Here is a 22,738-nt window from a genome sequence, read left to right on the forward strand (position 1 = left end):
TGTCCTAAAGCCAAATTGGATATAATTCCAGACCAAACCTAATAAAGGGGGTGGACAAAAGTATTGGCACCCTTTGAAAAATCATGTGATGCTTCTCTAATTCGTGTAATTAACAGCACCTGTAACTTACCTGTGGCACCTAACAGGTGTTGGCAATAACTAAATCACACTTGCAGCCAGTTAACATGGATTAAAGTTGACTCAACCTCTGTCCTGTGTCCTTGTGTGTACCACATTGAGCATGGAGAAAAGAAAGAAGACCAAAGAACTGTCTGAGGACTTGAGAAACCAAATTGTGAGGAAGCATGAGCAATCCCAAGGCTACAAGTCCATCTCCAAAGACCTGAATGTTCCTGTGTCTTCCGTGCGCAGTGTCATGAAGAAGTTTAAAGCCCATGGCACTGTGGCTAACCTCCCTAGATGTGGACGGAAAAGAAAAATTGACGAGAGATTTCAACGCAAGATTGTGCGGATGGTGGATAAAGAACCTCGGCTAACATCCAAACAAGTTCAAGCTGCCCTGCAGTCCGAGGGTACAACAGTGTCAACCCGTACTATCCGTCGGTGTCTGAATGAAAAGGGACTGTATGGTAGGATACCCAGGAAGACCCCACTTCTTACCCCTAGACATAAAAAAGCCAGGCTGGAGTTTGCCAAAACTTACCTGAGAAAGCCTAAAACGTTTTGGAAGAATGTTCTCTGGTCAAATGAGACAAAAGTAGAGCTTTTTGGGAAAAAGCATCAACATAGAGTGTACAGGAAAAAAAAAGAGGCATTCAAAGAAAAGAACACGGTCCCTACAGTCAAACATGGCGTAGGTTCCCTGATGTTTTGGGGTTTCTTTGCTGCCTCTGGCACTGGACTGCTTGACCGTGTGCATGGCATTATGAAGTCTGAAGACTACCAACAAATTTTGCAGCATAATGTAGGGCCCAGTGTGAGAAAGCTGGTGCTGCCTCAGAGGTCATGGGTCTTCCAGCAGGACAATGACCCAAAACTCACTTCCAAAAGCACTATAAAATGGTTTTAGAGAAAGCACTGGAGACTTCTAAGGTGGCCAGCAATGAGTCCAGACCTAAATCCCATAGAACATCTGTGGAGAGATCTCAAAATGGCAGTTTGGAGAAGGCACCCTTCAAATATCAGGGACCTGGAGCAGTTTGCCAAAGAAGAATGGTCTACAATTCCAGCAGAGCATTGTAAGAAACTCATTGATGGTTACCGGAAGCGGTTGTTCGCAGTTATTTTGGCTAAAGGTTGTGCAACCAAGTATTAGGCTGAGGGTGACAAAACTTTTGTCCGGCCCTTTTTTGGAGTTTTGTGTGAAATGATCAATGATTTGATTTTTGCTTTATTCTCTTTTGTGTTTTTTCCTTGCAAGCAAATTAAATGAAGATAATAATACCAAAGAATTAGTGATTGCAATCATTTTCAGGAAGAAACTGAGTTTTACATGACAGAATTGCAAGGGTGCCAATACTTTTGGCCAGCACTGTATATGTCTCTTATCCTGGTATATTGTTATATACAGTACAGACCAAAAGTTTGGACACACCTTCTCATTTAAAGATTTTTCTGTATTTTCATGACTATGAAAATTGTACATTCACACTGAAGGCATCAAAACTATCAATTAACACATGTGGAATTATATACTTAACAAAAAAGTGTGAAACAACTGAAAATATGTCTTATATTTTAGGTTCTTCAAAGTAGCCACCTTTTGCTTTGATGACTGCTTTGCACACTCTTGGCATTCTCTTGATGAGCTTCAAGAGGTAGTCACCGGAAATGGTCTTCCAACAATCTTGAAGGAGTTCCCAGAGATGCTTAGCACTTGTTGGCCCTTTTGCCTTCACTCTGCGTTCCAGCTCACCCCAAACCATCTCGATTGGGTTCAGGTCTGGTGAATGTGGAGGTCAGGTCATCTGGCATAGCACCCCATCACTCTCCTTCTTGGTCAAATAGCCCTTACACAGCCTGGAGGTGTGTTTCGGGTCAATGTCCTGTTGAAAAATAAATGATGGTCCAACTAAACGCAAACCGGATGGAATAGCATGCCGCTGCAAGATGCTGTGGTAGCCATGCACCCCCACACCATCACACCTCTTCCTCCATGCTTCACGGTGGGAACCAGGCATGTAGAGTCCATCCGTTCATCTTTTCTGCGTCGCACAAAGACATGGTGGTTGGAACCAAAGATCTCAAATTTGGACTCATCAGACCAAAGCACAGATTTCCACTGGTCTAATGTCTATTCCTTGTGTTCTTTAGCCCAAACAAGTCTCTTCTGCTTGTTGTCTGTCCTTGGCAATGGTTTCCTAGCAGCTATTTTACCATGAAGGCCTGCTGCACAAAGTCTCCGCTTAACAGTTGTTGAAGAGATGTGTCTGCTGCTAGAACTCTGTGTGGCACTGACCTGGTCTCTAATCTGAGCTGCTGTTAACCTGCTATTTCTGAGGCTGGTGACTCAGATAAACTTATCCTCAGAAGCAGAGGTGATTCTTGGTCTTCCTTTCCTGAGGCGGTCCTCATGTGAGCCAGTTTCTTTGCAGCGCTTGATGGTTTTTGCAACTGCACTTGGGGACACTTTCAAAGTTTTCCTAATTTTTCGAACTGACTCACCTTCATTTCTTAAAGTAATGATGGCCACTCGTTTTTCTTTACTTAGCTGCTTTATTCTTGCCATAATACAAATTCTAACAGTCTATTCAGTAGTACTATCAGCTGTGTATCCACCTGACTTCTGCACAACACAGCTGATGGTCCCAACCCCATTTATAAGGCAAGAAATCCCACTTATTAAACCTGACAGGGCACACCTGTGAAGTGAAAACCATTTCCGGTGACTACCTCTTGAAGCTCATCAAGAGAATGCCAAGAGTGTGCAAATCAGTCATCAAAGCAAAAGGTGGCTACTTTGAAGAACCTAGAATATAAGACATATTTTCAGTTGTTTCACACTTTTTTGTTAAGAATATAATTCCACATGTGTTAATTCATAGTTTTGATGCCTTCAGTGTGAATGTACAATTTTCATAGTCATGAAAATACAGAAAAATCTTTAAATGAGAAGGTGTGTCCAAACTTTTGGTCTGTACTGTATGTCCCCCATCCTGGGCCACTACCTGGTATATATGTCCCCCTTCTTGGTATATATGTATTTTATCCTAGTATTTATGTCCCCCATCCTAGTATATTTGTCCCCCATCCTGGGCTTCTTCCTGATATATAAATGTCCCCCATTGAGGGCCCTTTCTGCTATATATGTCCTCATCCAGGTATATATATTCCCCTTCTTGGTATGTATGTCCTCCATCCTGGGCCCCTTCCTGGTATATATATCCTCTGTTTTGCCTCGGCATAAAAAAACCCATTCTCACCTTCCTCCGCTCCCACGACATGTGGCATTCTCTGCTGTGTCCAGCGCAGAGGTCGGCAGCTGACATCGACTTGCCTGCTAGGGCGACGCATGACGTCACTGCCATGCGACGCCAATACCTGGCAAGCCGACATCAGCTTCTGGCCTCTGATTGGCTGGTGGTGTGTGTTATGGCACAGGAATCTCTGCGCCACAATACATTTCACATGAATGTGCGTAATCAGACGTATATCCAGCTGAAGTAGGCCCCGGGGTCGGCAGGCCCCCCTCCAGTACGGGACGGGTTGCGTTCGCACTCTTTGTGACCGCGATTGTTATGCCCCTGGTTACTAGCTTATTTTTATCAATTAAGAAAAGACAAAGCGAATGAGCAAAAAAAAAAAGAATCTATATCAAGTCAATATTTTGAGAGACCACTCTGTTGCCTTCCAAATTGCAGCAATTCTCCTTGGTACCCTTGCACACAGTTTTTGAATGATTTCGGCTGGGAGGTTGTTTCAAACATATGAGATCATCTGTGGTTGTAGACTTGAGTACATTTTTCTGTCTCTTCATGTAATCCTAAACAGACTCGATTATGTTGAGATCAGGCCTCTGTGGAGGCCATGTCATCACGACCAGGACTCATTGTTCTTCTTTATGCGAGGATAGTACTTAATGACATTGGTTGTATGTTTGGCGTCATTATCCTGTTGCAGAATAAATTTGGATCCAATCACACGCCTCCCTGATTCTATTGCATAATTGATAAGTTTCTATCTGTATTCCTCAGCATTGAGGACACCATTAATCCTGACCAAATTTCCAAATCCATTTGCTGAATGCAGCCCCAAACTTGCAAGTAACCTCCACCATGTTTCACTGCTCCCTGCAAACACAAATTATTATACTGCTCTCCAGCCCTTCTGCAAATAAACTGCCTTCTTTTACAGTGAAACATTTCACATTTTGACTCCTCAGTTCATAGCATTTTCTGGCAGTTTCCTGCCTACCAGTTCCTATGTTTTTGTGCATAGTTGAGTCACTTTTTTCTGTGGTTTTGGGTGGCAATTCTTCCATGAAGACCACTTCTGGCCAGACTTGTCCAAACAATAGTGGATTGTAACTAGGTCCCATTGGTTGTTGCCTGTTCTGAGCTGATGACTCTTCTGGGCGTCTTCCAATTTCAAAAGGGAAGTAAGCAGGATACCTTTTTCATCTGTTTTCTTGGCTGGCCACTTGTCTACTATCTTAACGTCGCCCATTTTTTGATGTCCTCAATGGAGAGAAATATAGGCAGATACTTATCCATCATACAATACCATCAGGGAAGCATCTGACTAGCTCCAAATGTATTTTCTATCAGGACAACGACCCAAAGCATACAGAAGTAGAGAGTCATTAAGAACTATTATCAGCATATAGAAGAACAAGGAGTCCTGGAAGTGATGATATTTCCCTGATCTCAACATCATCAAGCCTGTCTGGGATTACACAAAGAGACAGAAGAATTTGTGCAATCCTACATCCACAGAAGATCTGTGGTTAGTTCTCATAGATGTTTGAAACATCAAATATTGATTTGATTTTGATTTCTCCTTTGATCATCTACTTTGCATTTCATTAGTTGATCAAAATAAACTATTAACACTTTTATTTTTTTTATAAAGCATCTTACTCTGCAGTTTTTGTTCCACACCTGCCTAAGACTTTTGCACTGTATATTGACAGTTCTTACTTTTGGAGCTTAACAACACATTATACTATTCATTTATAATTTTTTAGAAGTCTTTGCATTTTCTCTTTATACTCAGTTGTACATTGTGTGGTATAACATTAAACAGAGCATGATAGCAGCGATCACTGTGGTGTGTAATGGAGGGAATGATAAGATGGATGTTATACTGCATTCCTCAGGGACGTTTTATCTCTAATCTTAAGCTCCATCATTCACTTCTCCACTTTATATGTCCCTGCACAGGATCTCTTCATACATTACACGCCAAGCACATCCTCTACACTCCCCTGTTTTCTGTGATGTTACCACTTAATGCTCATTCATATTTAATGGTCAGATGCTTCCTGTAATCTTACTGATCCAATTTCTATTTTATCTACCTGCAGCCAACGAACTACTGACTTTGGAGCAACAAAAGGAGGATAAGCAACACCGAAGGGACTCCCACATTACTCTTGTCGAAACACATCCCACCAGTGTAAGGCAAAGATGCTGCGACTTCCAATAAAAGGTCAGTCGCAGCAACGTATAAGTGACATAGTATCTGTAGCCAAAACAAGTATTAAAGAATACATGTATATAATAAGAAGATGAAGTAGAATAAGAAACCAGAACATAAAATCTAATTTCTAGAGAATATGAGATTATATTATAATAAGAGACAGAAACATCTCAACTAACATCAGCAGAAAACCCATAGTGCCATTAAAACCTGTCTTTTAAATCAATTTATTTATTTTTTATAAAATATTCCATTTTAAAGGAAAAAACCGAGTGCATTTATTTTTACAATTTTCATAAATGTGAGAAAAATAGAAAATGTATGGAAAAGACTATGGTACATCCATATCAATCTGAGAAATCAGCTATAGACTTCAGCCAAGGGCTGTGTTCACATTGGCATTATTCTGTGTTCTATCGAGGTTCCTGTGGTTGTGACGGCCAACAATAAAGTAGTCTATAATGTCCTCAGATCTACGAGGACCATGTAAGAAACCTGATGGACCCTAATACTAGCCAGTCAATGTGACTGCAGAATTTATTTTTTCTATGTTTAGCTGTCACGGTTCCTTTAAGAAGGCGAAGGCTCAGATCCTAATGATCTGTAAAATATTCATATGCTTGATAAAACCTGGGTTAAAGGTACAAAGTAGGTTTATGTTCTCAGGCCCCTGTGACTTTCTATGCTGCTTTCCTGCAGTTGAGAAACTGTTTAACTTTTCAGATAAACTTTAAGGCCCCAATTCATCATTTGTAATTTATTTAAGTCACTTTTCTTTTTTTGCTTTGTGGTATTTGCTGAAATTTTTGGCACCAAATTTTTCAAAATGGCGCATCTGATTCATTGGAAGAAAAATCTAAATTTTTTTTATCTTCATCTTTAGGGTATGTGCACTCATTAAGTATTCGGTGTAGAAATTTCTGCACTATTTCTACATCTCTTACGTAGCGTAAAATAGGTGCATTTTTTATGCATTTTTGATGCGTTTTTACATGCCGTTTTGTTGCAGATCCCCCCCCCCCTCATTAGTATGGGTGAAATCTGCAGCAAAAACACTGAAAGAATTGACATGCTGCAAGTCAAAAATAAGCGAGTGCATGAGATTTCCGGATTCTCATTCACTTTGCTGGCATCAGGAAATCCTTCAGGTTTTGTGAAAAATCTGCACAGAAAAAATCATAATAAAAATGCAGCAGAACTGCAATGTGTTCATATTCCCTTAACCAGTTTTTGCAACTTTTTAGCCCCAAAAGTTGCAATTCTTTAAAAAGTTGCAAAAATACGCCAAATCGAAAAATCTTCCAGAAACCTTACTCTGTTGGAACGCTGGTGTGAGATACGGGGAAAAAAGGATATATTTGGAAAAAGTTGCATTTAATGAATCTGTCTAAAACATCTGGATAAGTAAAGTTGTCGAGGAAAAATAAAAAAGATACATAAAAAAAAGAAAGATGACTTAAAAAGTGTTGAGAAATGTATATAGAATAAGGCAAAAATACAAAAGCCACTAAAAAAGAGGAAATTACTCCAGAAAAGAGGAGAAACAAGGATGATTAATCGGGGCACAAATTCTACCTGTATAGGATTGTGTGATACGAATATAAGAAGGATCCTGATCCTGAGATGATGAAAGTTATAAAAGCCTCTCTATCAATCACAGGCGGGAAGACCACATGAGGCCATGTATGTACACTGTAGCACAGATAACCAGCTAGGGGCTTGCATTAGTTTAATACAATTTAGACATAATTAATAACCTGACATAGGTTTTAGTGCTTTTATATTATGATTGGAATATATGTCTATCAGGTTTAATTTGTGAGTATATTTCCAATCATATCTATATTTTAATATCTGTATATAGTGTACCACTTCCCATAGGTCTTCTAAATTCTCTGTACTATTTTATTATGTTATTGATACTGGGTTATTAAAGGGAACCTGTCAAATGCAATCCAATCTGTGGACAGCCTGGTATAGAGAAGGATCTGAGCAGACTGATATATAGGTTTGTGGGAAAAGATTCAGTATAACTTGTATTTTATTCTTTGAAATCCCAGGTCCTAGTAGTGATTGACAGCTATCAGCTGCATACACCGTCATAAAGGGAAGACTGTCAATCACTAGTAGGACCGCCCACTGGACTCACATGTGTGCAAACACCAGGGATTTCAATAAATAAGATGCATGGTTTACTGAAACTTTTCCCACAAAAATGAATATCAATTTGATCAGCTCCAGCCGCTCTATAACATCTGGCCTTGAGATCAGAATCAATTGCCGAAATGACAGGTTCCCTCTAAGTTATTACGGTAATTAAAAAAACTAATAAATATTCTATAAATTAGTTGGTAACAAAAAGCTAAACTAACCCAGAATATGGATATATGCTTCCAAATTGTTATGTAGATGCCTCTGACAGAGACGTCTAATGGGTGATAGAACAATTGAAAGATAGATTTTAACTCCTAAATATATATACAGTACATAGGTGAAAGGTGATATGACGTCCTCACACATGCAGTTTTACATGTCATCATTCAGCTCAGCGCTGTCTTCTATCGGGACACACGTCTGTCCCAGTGATCTGTACATGGACTTCTGAGTGTCTTCCCAGGTAGTGCCCCTCCTACCAAACCGGCCCACAGGACGGATCCCACGGCCAGTGTACCATGATGGGTCAATATCGGGGTCTGCAGAAAAAAATTAGGAAGAACATTTTATGTTCCAAACAATGCATTCAGTAAGTTTAATGTGGTATAATAGGTGAGATTCTGAATGTCCCTGATCATATAGAAATAGTTATAGGAGTAATGATGGGAAATGTAAAATGAATGGAAAAGAAGGGAACTTATGGTGACCAAAGTTCTTATATCATCCAAAACTATGCCCAATGTCATATATTGACTTGATAAGTCTTGTTCCAATTGTTCGGACATGGCAGCATTAGGCACATGGAAGGCAAAAAGCTGGGAGTAATGAATATCTATCCTAATGCACGATTGTTACATCATAGATCCCAGGCCATTCTTCAAACTGAACTTATTTCTAGACTGAAATCAAAATACCAGTTATAGGACATAACAAAGAACATTTCTAGTTTCTATCCTTAAAAGTCATTTAATCATTTGATTATTTCTGAAAGGGAATGGAGGTAATAGCAAATGATAGTGGGGAAAAGTAACCATTGCATGCCCAAATGTCATTTATTGTTTCATTTTAGCCGGTAGCTAAATAAGATATTAGATGGGTAATAAATGTGTCCAGAGGAATTGGACTAACACTAATCCTTGGAATTTACTATGGAAATTGATTAATCATCCCTTGCCAAATATCTCTAGAACTATGAACACAGCGGCACCTAGACTTTCCTTTAGCCGAAGCAAAAGTTCATTGCCTTGTCCCTTTGTCGCCATACCTTGGCTAAGGCAAGATGGCTTTCTGGTGACTCTCGCTGGCACCCCTGACCATGACATTCAGACGTAGGAAACAGTTCTACAATTAACTGCAGCTCTTGTTAACTCCGGTTTTTCACTTTAGGAAAAGTAGTCCACAAATGTTTTGCTGACTTGTAAAATTACAAAGCCAGATAGTACTCACCCTCCCCCTGTCTAGCGATGGTTCCTCGCAGCTGCTCTAGACCTGTGCCAACTATATTGACAGAGCCACTGAGATTAGTGATTGGCTGCAGCGGTTATGTGTGCTGTAGTCATGATGTCACTGTGGCACCCCAGGGGTCTGGTTGCCACAGTCATAGAAATATGTCTGAGAGCAAGTGGGAGGTTTCTCTGGTCAGGAGCCCTAAGCATGCAACACGGCCCACCCAGACCTGGGAGGGGAGGAATCTGCCCTTATAAACTGGGTCTGGGGCGGGATTAGGACAGACAGAGCCTGCAGAACAAGCAGAGCAGTCAGAGCCTAGTGATTGAAGTCCCAGACAGAGACGCAGTCAGGTCTGGAGGACAGCAGACACAGGGAAAGCAAGAACTAGGAGCTCTGTAGGAGCAGGAGCGAGTGCCAGAGGCTGGAAGCTAGATAGCTCGCCTTGGCTGAAGACACTAAACCCGGACACAGAGTCCGAGGCTGTGGGAACATCCAGGTCCAGCAGCAGAATCCAACCTGCAGGGGATTCCATGTCCTCTGGCCTTAGAAGCCCGGAGGCACGGTCACAAGCAAGGGACCAGCACCGCCATCGTGAAGCGGAGGCTAACGGAAGGCCCCAAGTCACCGGCCATACGGGTGAGCACCACACGGTATACTCAGGGACGTGGGCTACTTCTACCCGCATAGAGCAAGGTAGCCAGGAAAGAGTGCAGATAGTCGGGGAGGCCTACAACTCCACCTGGCCAGGGGAGATCCTACTTGCTTATGTGGCACCCCAGGGTTCTGGTTACCACAGTAATAGCAATATTACGTCTGTGAGCAGGTGGGAGGTCTCCTGGTCAGGAATCCTAAGCATGCCACACCTCCTGCCCAGTCCTGGGAGGGGAAGAACTTCCCCTATATAAACTGGGGCTGAGGTGGGGTTAGGGAGAACACAGACAGAGACAGAGACACAGTCTGGTCTGGTGTGGATCAGTTACAGGGAAAATAAGAACAGGAGCTCTGTGGGAGCAGTGATAAAAGGAGTCCGGGACTGGAAGCTGTAGAGCTCGTCCGGACTGGAGAGATCTCACCGGACACGGAGTCCGAGGCTGTGGGGACTGTTCCATACCCAGCAGCAGAAACCGACCGGAAGGGGATTTCAGGTCCTCTGGCCAAGAAACCCGAAGGCACGGTCACACGCAAGGGACCAGCACCGCCGTTGTGGAGCGGAGGCTACCAGAAGGCCCCGAGTCACCGGCCATACGGGTGAGCACCACACGGTACACTCAGGGACGTGGGCTACTTTTACCCGCTTCTAGCAAGGTAGCCAAGAAGAGTACAGTTAGTTGGGGAGGCCTACAACTCCGCCTGGCCAGGGGAGATCCTGTCTGCTCACGGACTGACCAGACCCCGACCGCTAGCCAGTACTCCCGGGAGGGTCTATCTTTGTCACCAGTAAAGACCCTGAACTACACCGCACCGTCTCTGAGTGGTTCCTGGTGCCTGCGTGCAATTCTACCATCCCCATCATCCACGTCCGCTGCCCTGAGGCCATACCCCTCCCGTTGGGGGTTATACTACCCACGCTGCACAACTGTACCACCGGCCTCAGCGGTCTGCCCTGCAGCGGCGGTTTCGTAACCGCATTCAACGGGTGGCGTAGTCGAACAATATCGCATCTGCCACTAAAAACATCGCCACTTAGTTTGACACCCTGGGCACAGACCGGGTCACCGCCACGAGGACTACCACCCCCAACAGATCCGGCTCCGGGTATTCCCCAAACAAGGCCCAGGGGGCGCGTCAACTTTTGGCGTAGTCGGCAGGATCCCGTGCCCGCAACCACCGGGTACTGCGTGCCTGAAAAAGACTGTTAAACTTACCTGTGGTGAAGATTCCCGCCATCCGACGCCATCTTTTGCCTTCTTCCCGCCATCCGTGGAGTTTTCCCGCCATCCGACGCCATCTTTTGCCTTCTTCCCGCCATCCGTGGAGTTTTCCCGCCATTGGACGCCATCTCGAGGACGCCGCGCGGGAAGAAGAGGGGCGTGGACTCCGAAAGCGCGCGAGAACTGAAGCCCTGCCTCACTTCCGGACGTTGCGTAAGGTCCTGGAAGGAGCCCAGCAGACGCCGACGTCACAGGAGCGCGACGGAAGGTCCTCAACCCTGATGATCCACTGCGGAGCCGCGGCCTACGGAAGAGGATCATCGCAAGGTAGGCCACGGTCCACTAGGGGGGAGGAGGATGTCGGATACGGAGGAGAGCTTCACTGCTACAGCCACCGCCAGCACCACCGCTGCTGCGGTCATGCCTTTCACCATGCCCTACATCCCGGGGGCAGCCTGGCTACCCCAGTACTCAGGGGAGTCACATACCCTAAATGACTTCAGAGAAAGGCTGGATAGCCTCTTCCAGGTGTACCCCCTCACAGAAGAGCAAAAAGTGAGCATCCTGGTGGCTCAATTAACAGGGGTAGCCCAAAGGGAGGTAAAGTCCTGGCCACTTGGGAGGAGGAGGACTGTCGCAGAGATACTAGCCCGGCTGAAGGACACCTTTGATACCCGTACCTCAGCCGAGATCAAGCTTAGATTCTACGGGTGCAAGCAGCGAGCACATGAGAATATAAGGGACTATGCACTAAACCTACAAGAGGCCCTGAGAGCCATTAAGCAGGCCGACCCTGACGGCGTGGGAAACGAAGACAAGTTGTTGACTGAACAATTTATAGAGGGTCTACATTGCAATGCCCACCGAACCCAGTTGCGAGCAATGGCCTTACAGGACCCTCATCTGGACTTTGCACAGTTCAAGGACAGAGCCATCCGGGTGCTCCGAGAACCGGCACCAGGTGGCGCTGTGACCCACAAACGCCCTGCTACCACTTACCACCAGGAGGCGGCACCCTTGTCGGCAGGGCCTGTGGGAGCTGATGCGCAGGCTTTAAACAATGACCCGGCTACAGACCTGCACCATCAGGTCCAAGAGCTAACTAAAAGCGTTGCCGCGCTAACCCGAACTGTGCAGTCTTTACAGGTTTCTACTCCAGGGAAGATCCAGCTGGCATCCGGACCGGAGGATATCCCGTGGCGCCGACCAAGGAGGACCCCACCGGCCAGAGGAAGACCCAGCGACCGATACAACGAGGACGGACAACCCATCTGCCGCCGCTGCAATCAACCCGGACATATGGCAAGGTACTGTCCTTTAAACTGGCACAACCTGGGGTAGAGGGCCAACCCCTAGGAATAAGATCACCAGGCCCATCGAACTGGCGTGACAAATACGTGGGAGGACGTCCAGTCTTGCCTGTAGTACTGGATGGCATTCCTATGAGTGCCCTACTTGACACCGGGTCACAGGTCACCACCATCCCGTACGTGCTCTTCAAGCAGTACTGGAATGACTCGGATATAACCCGCTACCCAGACGACGACTTGAGTATCATCGCCAGCAATGGTCAGCCCGTGCCACAGATCGGATTTAAAGAGATGACCATTAAAATCGGTAAAGTCGAACTGGCAGCACAGGGACTGATCATTGTAGACATTGACAAGCGCGAGAGTCACCCAAAGATAACTCTAGGAACTAATGTGATTGAAAATTGTCTTGCAGAGGTGATTCTCATTTTACAGCAGGTTGCCAAGAACGCCAGCTCCGGCCAGCAGCGAGTGCTCCAAAAAGAGATCCGGGCACTGATGCGACGGCAACAAGTGGAACTCTCCGGTGGTGAGATTGGTAGCGTGAGAATGTGTGACCCTTTCCCTATTGCCATGCCCCCGAAAAGTGAAATGATGATTTGGTGCCGGGCAGCTATTGGTCTGAGAGGTAGAGATTACCAGGCAATGGTAGAACCAGTCTACTCAGATAGTAGGCCCACCATTTTGACGGCACGGGGGGTGGTTGATGTACGCCATGGGAGGGTGCCCGTTCGCATAATAAATATCGGGAAGAGGGAAGTGTACCTGCCCCGGTATGCTACGCTAGCCAAATTGTATACCATCAACCAAAATTCTGTACAGTCCGTGGAACCCTTGCCTCCATCTCATCCAGAGGAAGGTAACGGCTCTAAACAACAAATGGAGGACTGGTGTCAGCAACTGCATTTGGGTACTGACTCCACACCCGCTCACCAAAAGCAGGGAGTCTACTGGGTGCTCCAGGAATACGAGAGAGTGTTCAGTAAACACCCGCTAGACTTCGGGCGAGTGAAGGGAGTGGAACATCACATCCCCACGGGAGACCATCCTCCCATAAAGGAGAGGTATCGTCCCGTACCCCCTGCACACTACCAACACGCCAAGGGGATGCTTAGAGACATGAAGGAGGCTGGGGTAATCAGGGATAGCTGTAGCCCCTGGGCAGCTCCACTAGTCTTGGTTAAAAAGAAAGACAACACTATGAGAATGTGTGTAGATTACCGGAAAATCAACCGTATCACACACAAAGATGCGTACCCCTTACCAAGGATAGAGGAGTCTTTGGCTGCTTTAAAATCTGCTAACTTCTTCTCCACTTTGGATCTCACTAGCGGGTACTGGCAGGTTCATGTAGCAGAGGCGGACCGGGAGAAGACCGCATTCACCACCCCGATGGGACTTAGCGAGTTTACCTGCCTGCCGTTCGGACTCTGCAACGCACCAGGAACCTTCCAACGATTGATGGAATGCTGTCTGGGACACCGGAACTTTGAGACGGTCCTGCTGTACCTGGACGATGTTATAGTTTATTCCAAAACCTACGAGGACCACCTGAAACACCTGGCGGAAGTGTTTGAAGCCCTGGCAAACTACGGTCTGAAGGTGAAACCGTCGAAGTGTCACCTGCTAAAACCAAAGGTGCAGTACTTGGGACACGTGGTGAGTGCTGACGGAGTGGCTCCCGACCCTGATAAGATCACCGCGATTAAGGAATGGCCAAGACCCTCCAGCGTAAAGGAAGTGCGGCAGTTCCTCGGGTTGGTAGGCTACTACCGAAGATTCATTCCCGGTTTCACCAAAAAGGCAGCTCCTATGCAGGACCTCCTGATAGGCCAGTCCAGGAAGGCCAAGAACCAGAAGCCGCCCTTCAGATGGGAGAAGCTGGAAGAAGAGTCCTTCCGCCAGCTGAAGATGGCCCTCACGGTGGATGAAATCCTGGCGTACCCTGATTACAGCCAGCCCTTTATCCTCTACACTGACGCAAGTAACATCGGGCTAGGAGCCGTACTGTCCCAGATCCAGCAGGGGAGAGAACGGGTAATTGCTTACGCCAGCCGAAAACTGCGACCCACCGAAAGAAACCCTGAGAATTACAGCTCATTCAAGCTAGAGTTCCTGGCAGTGGTGTGGGCAGTCACCGAACGCTTTAAGCACTACCTCGCCTCTTCCCGGTTCACCGTGTACACGGATAACAACCCGTTGACACACCTGGACACTGCAAGACTCGGTGCCCTGGAGCAGAGATGGATGGCCCACCTGTCCAACTATGAGTTCACGATCAAATACCGGGCAGGACGCTCCAATACCAACGCGGATGCCTTGTCCAGAATGCCAAACCTACCGGACGTAGGGGAAGATCCAGGAGAACTGGAAGAAGTTGAACTCCCCGCGTTTCACCGTCATGGGACTACCCAGTATTCCCACCGTGTAAGGGGTAAGCAATCCGCTACGTTCAACCCCTTACCTCATTACAACTGGGCAGAAACGCAAGACAGTGACCCTGCCGTCCGACGGGTGAAGGAGATGCTGACTCAGCCAGATGCCCGCCTTGACCCAGACGCTCCGGAGGAGACCAAGCAACTGTGGGCTGAGAAGAGTCGACTGTTTCTTTACAAGGGGAAGTTGTGCCGCAGAATGGTTAACTCCCGGACGCATGAACTGATCTGGCAAGTAGTGGTGCCAAGAAGAGACGCGGCTATGGTACTGGAGGCATACCACGACGGAGCTGGGCACTTCGGATGGAAGAAGCTGGAGTTCCTGCTGCGCGGGCGGTTCCACTGGGTAGGCATGAGAGGAACCATCGAGAGGTGGTGCAGAGACTGTGGCCCATGCAACCTAAGAAGGAAGGACCGTGCCAGCCAGAAGACCCCCCTGCAGTCCATCGTCACCAGGCAGCCGTTGGAACTGGTAGCCTTGGACCATGTAAAACTGACCCCCAGCAGAAGTGGCTACGTCTATGCGTTAACCATCGTGGATCACTACTCCCGGTTCTTGGTTGTAGTCCCCGTCAAGGACTTAACGGCTCAAACAGCAGCTAGAGCCTTCCAGAAGCACTTCTGCCGTCCACACGGATACCCAGAGCAGGTGCTGACGGACCAAGGACCTGCCTTTGAAGCGGAAGTCTTCCAGGAGTTCTGCACTCTGTATGGCTGCCGGAAGATAAGAACAACACCCTATCATCCGCAAACCAATGGACTCTGCGAGAAGATGAACCAGGTGGTGATAGACCTTCTGAAAACATTGCCTGGAAGAACGCAGTCTGTGGCCTGAGAAACTGCCTGATCTGGTGGACCTATACAACCACATCCCTGTAGGTTCTACCAACTGTACCCCGGCTTACCTAATGAGAGCAAGACCTGGTAAGCTGCCTGTTGATCTGGATATGGGAGTCCTGACACCCGAGGACACTTCACCAGAAGCAGACTGGGACACAGAGAGGCAGCAGCAGTACCGGAAAGTACAGGAGAGCGTTGAGCGAAGTCTCCGTCAAGCAAGAGAAAGACAGGAGAAGACTTATAACCAGTATGCTCCCGCTGTTCCCCTGGTACCTGGAGAGCAGGTCTTGAAGAGGAAAAGACGGCTCCACAAGTTGGACGACCAGTGGGAGAAGGACCCGTACACCGTACTGCCCTCAAGCCATGAAAACCCGAAAGTCTGCACAATCAGTAAGGATGGAGGAGAAACCACAGCCATTGTCTCCCGAGATCACCTGAAGAAGTGTCCCGAGCAGCTACGAAACCCTGAAGAAGATCAAGAAAACCCTCGACCCGCAGAGGAAAGGGAAGAGATGGTCAGTACTGTACTCGGAGACTTCCCTCGGTCTTGGACACAGGTAAATGGCGCTGTTGTGGTACCCGTCCTCACCTTCCTCCAGCCAGCATCCCAAGTGCCTACGGAAAAACAGGTAGAGCTGGAAGAGCAGCCGGTCCAGGAGGCAGAAGACCCCACACAAGCAGACCAGGAGAATCGACCCTCTGCTTATAATGAGCCTGCCGTGCCCCTAGTGAGCCAAAGAGTCCGTAGACAGCTGCCCAGCTTACCTTTAACAGCTCCTACACCCTGTAGCTCAGGACTGGTCAGTAAGCTCCGTAGGTCTACTATGGCCACTAGAGGCCAGTTGCCCGTACGTTGGAGGATTTAAAGTGATTTAGACTGTTTTATTGGTATTTACCTGTTTACTGTTGCTTGTAAATAATTATGTTTTTCCAGTTATTTTATAGGTATCTTTTGTGGATTTACTAGAACTTTATTGTATATATGTTTGGAGCGTAACCCAGGAACGGACTAAAGACTGTTAAAGACTCGGGGCAGAACAGACCCCTACCTGGTTACGGCTCCCTGTTCTTTGGTGAAATGGACACCCTTTTGCTTCAAAAATTGCACCCGGTTGCGGACACTCCGTAACCACCCTAACGTGTTTTTCCTTATTGTATTGTTCCTGTTTATACCCTGTTATGTTTTCAAAAATATGTTTAGTCCCGGAGTACTAAATTTTACTAGGGGGGAATGTGGCACCCCAGGGTTCTAGTTACCACAGTAATAGCAATATTACGTCTGTGAGCAGGTGGGAGGTCTCCTGGTCAGGAATCCTAAGCATGCCACACCTCCTGCCCAGTCCTGGGAGGGGAAGAACTTCCCCTATATAAACTGGGGCTGAGGTGGGATTAGGGAGAACACAGACAGAGACAGAGACACAGTCTGGTCTGGTGTGGATCAGTTACAGGGAAAATAAGAACAGGAGCTCTGTGGGAGCAGTGATAAAAGGAGTCCGGGACTGGAAGCTGTAGAGCTCGTCCGGACTGGAGAGATCTCACCGGACACGGAGTCCGAGGCTGTGGGGACTGTTCCATACCCAGCAGCAGAAACCGACCGGCAGGGGATTTCAGGTCCTCTGGCCAAGAAACCCGAAGGCACGGTCACACGCAAGGGACCAGCACCGCCGCCGTGGAGCGGAGGCTACCAGAAGGCCCCGAGTCACCGGCCATACGGGTGAGCACCACACGGTACACTCAGGGACGTGGGCTACTTTTACCCGCTTCTAGCAAGGTAGCCAAGAAGAGTACAGTTAGTTGGGGAGGCCTACAACTCCGCCTGGCCAGGGGAGATCCTGTCTGCTCACAGACTGACCAGACCCCGACCGCTAGCCAGTACTCCCGGGAGGGTCTATCTTTGTCACCAGTCAAGACCCTGAACTACACTGCACCGTCTCTGAGTGGTTCCTGGTGCCTGCGTGCAATTCTACCATCCCCATCATCCACGTCCGCTGCCCTGAGGCCATACCCCTCCCGTTGGGGGTTATACTACCCACGCTGCACAACTGTACCACCGGCCTCAGCGGTCTGCCCTGCAGCGGCGGTTTCGTAACCGCATTCAACGGGTGGCGTAGTCGAACAATATCACATCTGCCACTAAAAACATCGCCACTTAGTTTGACACCCTGGGCACGGACCGGGTCACCGCCACGAGGACTACCACCCCCAACAGATCCGGCTCCGGGTATTCCCCAAACATGGTCCAGGGGGCGCGTCACTTACAGACTGAGCAGGCCCCTACTGCTAACCAGTACTCCCGGAAGGGTCTGCGTTATTCCATCAGTAAAGACCCTGAACTGCACCACACGTCTCTGTGTTTCATCGCCGCACCAGCACCATCAGTACTGGGACGCTTACACCATCACTCCCATCATCTCACATTAGCTGCCCTGAGGCAATACTTCTCCTGTGGGGAGTTATTCCATACTCGGCTGCGCAAATTACATCAGCCTCAGCGGTCTGCAGCGCAGCGGCGGTCCCCACTGACCGCAATCCACGGGTGGCGTAGTCGGACATTGTTATTACCTAAGACTGCCACTGGTTTGACCGCCCTGGGCACGGACCGGGTCACAGCCACGGAGGACTACAACCCCCAGCGATCCGGCTCCGGGTATCCCCTGCTCAGCACAGGCCCAGGGGGCGTGTCATCACCACTGCTGCCAACACACAGAGACAAGAACAGCAGTGGAGAGCTAGCGCTGGACCTAGGGAGGGTGAGTTAGTCATGGAACATTTGGGGGACCAGTTTTCTTAAAGTGCAATATGCCTTTAGTGACCAGGGAAATATTCATTTTTTTCTGCTTAATTTTGTTTTTACTGCATTTATTTTGTGGGAAAAATTACCTGGAAACACGATGGTTCAGTTTAGTGCAATTATTGTGCTTCCAAACTTATTATATTTAATTACATTTATATTTTTACTAGATGGTGGCCCGATTCTAACGCATCGGGTATTCTAGAATATGTATGCGGCCGACCGGGCGCAATCAGCAGAGCGTTGTTTAAATTTGGCGCCAAAATCGCTGATTGGTCGCGGGTCGCCACCCGCGACCAATCAGCTAACTGTGTTAGTGAGGACCGGAGAGCTTGTTTAAATTTGGCGATAAAATCGCTGATTAGTCGCGACCGCGACCAATCAGCAAAACGGTGTTTAAATTTGGCGCCAATATCGCTGATTGGTCGCGGCCGGCGGTCGCGACCAATCAGCAGAGCGGGGTTTAAATTTGGCGCCAATAATGCTGATTGGTTGCGCCCGGCGACAGCGACCAATCAGCAGAGCGGTGTTTAAATTTTGCGCCAAAATCGCTGATTGGTCGCGGTCGGCCGATGGCCGCGACCAATCAGCAGAGCTGTGTTTAAATTTGGCGCCAATCTCGCTGATTGGTCGCGGTCGGCTGGTGGCCGCGACCAATCAGCAGAGCGGTGTTTAAATTTGGCGCCAATCTCGCTGATTGGTCGCGGCCGGCGGTCGCGACTAATCAGCAGAGCGTTGTTTAAATTTGGCGCCAATCTAGCTGATTGGTCGCGGCCGCGACCAATCAGCAGAGCGTTGTTTAAATTTGGTGCCAATCTCGCTGATTAGTCGCGACCGCCGGCCGCAACCAATCAGCAGAGTGGCGTTTAAATTTGCCGCCCATATCGCTGATTGGTCGCGGCCGGCAGCTGCGACCAATCAGCGTCGTATTAGCGGGGACCGGGGAGCGACGCTGCCTGTGCGGGTACTTCCGCTGCGAGCAGCTGGGAGATGAGCAGCTGCTCGCAGCAGAAGTATCCCGACCGTCAGCGCCGCTCCCCGGTCCTCCATTCACACTTGCCGTCGGGAGATCAGCGGTCCTAGACGCTGATCTCCCGACGTTAGCCGCATGGAGGACCGCGGCGCCGCCGGTTGGGGTAGTTCTGCTGCTAGCGCCGCTCATCTCCCGGCTGCATCGCCGCTGAACTCCGTCCGGCAGATGAGCCGCTAACGGCCGCCATCTTTTTACTGAAATCCCGCGTCACTGATTAGCCGCGGCCGGACCAATGAGCGACGCGGGATTTCCTGGACAGACAGCAGCCGGACCAATGAGCGACGCGGGATTTCCTAGACAGACAGACAGACAGACGGGATAAGACAATTATATATATAGATATTTAATTTTCATTTAGTTTTGATCTTTTTGTCAATTCATAATATACACATAATCCACATCCAGGTGTCATATTTATCTGCAATACCTGCAACAAATACAGAAAAAAAGCATATACATTAACAGGCATCACAAACACACATATATGAACAGACATACCACTTCTCCTGTGTGCAGCTGTGGCCATTTTAGGGAATAGACCTATGGAAGTTAGAAATCTAGTTAGAAATAATGGTTAATCAGAGCGGAGTTCTGAATATCACTTGTCACTTTGCTAATAAGTAGCATGGCTAGGAGTGAATAAGAACAACATGGAGAATGCATCATCATGTTAGTTACATACGTTCTAAACTTGGGCAGGCTTGGACAGGCCGCCCACCGGGGGACAGATGAATCTGGTGTGCCTCCGTGCATGTGTAAGCCACTTACCCCCAAATATGAACAGTAGTTGGCTCAATACATTTGATTCGCTATATATATATATAGAAACAGCATCTCATCATTCATTTTACAAACTACCTAGTTTGTTAATATATAGAAGCAGAGGGAAATTTCTGAATAGAGTGTAATGTAATATTTTCATGTAAGTGAACAGTGGCCTCTATAGTGAATGTTACTGGAGGGCCCTTGCCACCCCAACTTGGGTAACTCATTTTGATATTGGGCATAAACTTAAGATATCAGAAGCAATAGAAAACTTGCTCTCCTGCATTACTGACATCTTTGCACCTTATGCTCTGCCTGCAATATAGTTCCTTAAAGGGAGTCTGAATTTTCATTTCAAACTGACCACATAGTGTCATTGGGAATGGAGCAACAAAAAAATTCTGAGTTTTCAAATCCTTTTCTTCGTCGCAACAAAAAGAACTGTTTTTGCAATGTGTAAATTGGGGTGCTTAGTATTCCTACTCCCCAGTGTACCAGTGATGTCAGCAGAGAGGAGAGTGTGATGTGTGACTCATTTTTGCACTAGATGGATATCAGCAGAGAGGAGAGAGTGATGTGTGCATACGCACGTAGTGGAGGTTTATCATCAGACACTACTGGCTGTGGGAAAAACACTGCTGTCAATCAACAGAGAAGACCGTGGCATGCTAAATAAGTGGGTAAAACAAAGCACCAAGACATTTAGCCACACCAAGGGTGCACTGTGCATCATTATTTGCATATTGTAACTAAGTTTTTTTTAGGGGCAATGGTGGAATAGATTTGAAAATTAAATTAGTTATGTCTTATTGCTGCTTTATCACCTGCAGAGCTACATGGTCAGTTTTTAATTAAAAAGAAACAAAAATGGTTTAGCACCCGTTCAGCCTAATGGGATGAAGCAAACGTGAACACGTACAAGCTGCTATGACTGCATTCTATACAAACTCTTTGATTTGTATACAGGATTCCCTTTAATAGTTCAAACCAGCTACATATAAAAATGTTATGAATTTCTTTCAAATCTCAGAACAGAAGACTGTTCAAGGTGTCTGCTTACTAGCCTGCCAGATTCTTGTAAGATAATGAAAATCAGCAAATAAATCGAGACTTGTGAGCTATTTCGGTCCTTACATTTATACATGCGTACAAAATGGTTTATTTGATGATATGCTTTCATTGCAGTAACTGCAGCGCTGTTAGGATACCACTCTTCTGGTGGTACCTGGTCATTACCTAGACTTCATTTCTAGCAAGGGGCTCCCTAAGCATAGGGTGCAATGCAAAGAGGAGTAATGCCCAGCCCAGGTCTATAATGAAATGAATGCTTAATAAACTGTTAAAACCAAATTTATGGTAAAGTAGCATAAAGTATCATTATATACTTGTTACTAGGATATCACATGAAACCAATACTCTGCTAAACTTTTGGATAATGATTAGTGATGAGCGAGTGTGTTTGTTTAACCCTTTCCCCGAGCATGCTCGGGTGCTTTCCGAGTATCTTCGGCGTGCTCGTATATTAAGCTCGAGTTCCTGTGCCTGCATGATTTGCGACTGTTAGTCAGCCTCAACACATGCTGAGATTGCCTGTTTGTTAGGGACAACCATGTGTTGAGGCTGACTAACAGTCATAAGTCATACAGACGCAGGGACTCGAACTTAATATATGAGCACGCCGAAGATACTCGGAAAGCACCCGAGCGTGCTCGGTGAAATGGTTAAACGAACACGCTCGCTCATCACTAATAATGGTCTATAAAAAACCTAAACATTGCACGTTTTTTCACATAGCATGTTTTTTTTATAGTTTCAACTTGATGGTGTGCAATCATCATCATCATCATCATCATCAATCAATGAACAGTGAAAGCAATTTAAAATGTTATCAAATTGTTTGTGGCATAATCAGATATAGTTTAAAGTAAATCTGTCACTGTGAAAATGCAGTCCAACCTGCAGGCATCATATTATGTAGCAGAGGGATCTGAGTAGATTGATATTTAGTTTTGTGAGAAAAGATTCAGTATAACCTGTGTTTTAAGCATTTGAAGCTCTGCTCCTTCTGGGATTTTCAGTCCAGTGGGTGGTCCTATCTGGACTGACGGCTCTCTATGAAGAAGTGTGCACACAGAGATGGCTGTCAGTCACTGATAGGACCGCCCGCTGGACTGAAAATCCCAGAAAGAGCAGAGGATCAAATGCTTCAAACACGGGTTCCCTTTAAGATTTTTTAAACTAGTATAATAATCTCATAATATTAGTACAGACCATGTTGCATACAGCTGCCTCATCTTATTGTGGATACTCACTTCGAATGTCGAGGGACGGCTGCAGTACTCGGCTGTGAGTCTCGGGTATGGCCAAGCACAGCAGCAACAAGCAGGAGATAGAGGCACACACCAGTTTCATTCTATGTTTCTTGAACCCACTGACTGCTGGGGAAGAGAAGCAGGGCATAAGGCAGTCTACAAGGGGAATACAATTCT

General features: G+C 46.8%; 2 protein-coding genes across 2 annotated transcripts in view; one reads left to right on the forward strand and one right to left on the reverse strand.

Annotated features, from left to right (window-relative positions):
- RAB17 (RAB17, member RAS oncogene family) overlaps window positions 1-22,738 on the forward strand; it is a 60,582-nt gene that overhangs the window by 28,870 nt on the left and 8,974 nt on the right. Inside the window, exon 6 of the mRNA XM_073646678.1 lies at window positions 5,486-5,610. Within this exon, the coding sequence (XP_073502779.1) occupies window positions 5,486-5,607 (122 nt within the window). The 3' untranslated portion in view covers window positions 5,608-5,610. The remainder of the gene's footprint in view (window positions 1-5,485; window positions 5,611-22,738) is intronic.
- On the reverse strand, window positions 5,817-22,709 carry PRLH (prolactin releasing hormone). The gene is made up of 3 exons (XM_073646679.1): window positions 22,562-22,709; window positions 19,983-20,024; window positions 5,817-8,294 (listed from the first exon to the last, which is right to left on the reverse strand). The coding sequence occupies exons 1-3, from the start codon at window positions 22,707-22,709 to the stop codon at window positions 8,128-8,130; spliced, it is 357 nt and encodes a 118-aa protein (XP_073502780.1). The 3' UTR covers window positions 5,817-8,127.

This window comes from Phyllobates terribilis, unplaced genomic scaffold (genome assembly GCF_046119375.1).
Source record: "Phyllobates terribilis strain yellow unplaced genomic scaffold, ASM4611937v1 Scaffold_9__5_contigs__length_417890890, whole genome shotgun sequence".
In the NCBI taxonomy this organism is placed as follows: domain Eukaryota; kingdom Metazoa; phylum Chordata; class Amphibia; order Anura; family Dendrobatidae; genus Phyllobates; species Phyllobates terribilis.

Excerpts from the sequence above, each read along its gene's own strand:
- PRLH (XM_073646679.1), bottom strand. The coding sequence starts at position 22,709 with ATGCCCTGCTTCTCTTCCCCAGCAGTCAGTGGGTTCAAGAAACATAGA. Across the intron at positions 20,025-22,561 it reads GCCGTCCCTCGACATTCGAA|GTCTATTCCCTAAAATGGCC; the intron begins GTGAGTATCCAC and ends TAACTTCCATAG. Across the intron at positions 8,295-19,982 it reads AGCTGCACACAGGAGAAGTG|ACCCCGATATTGACCCATCA; the intron begins GTATGTCTGTTC and ends TTTTTTCTGCAG.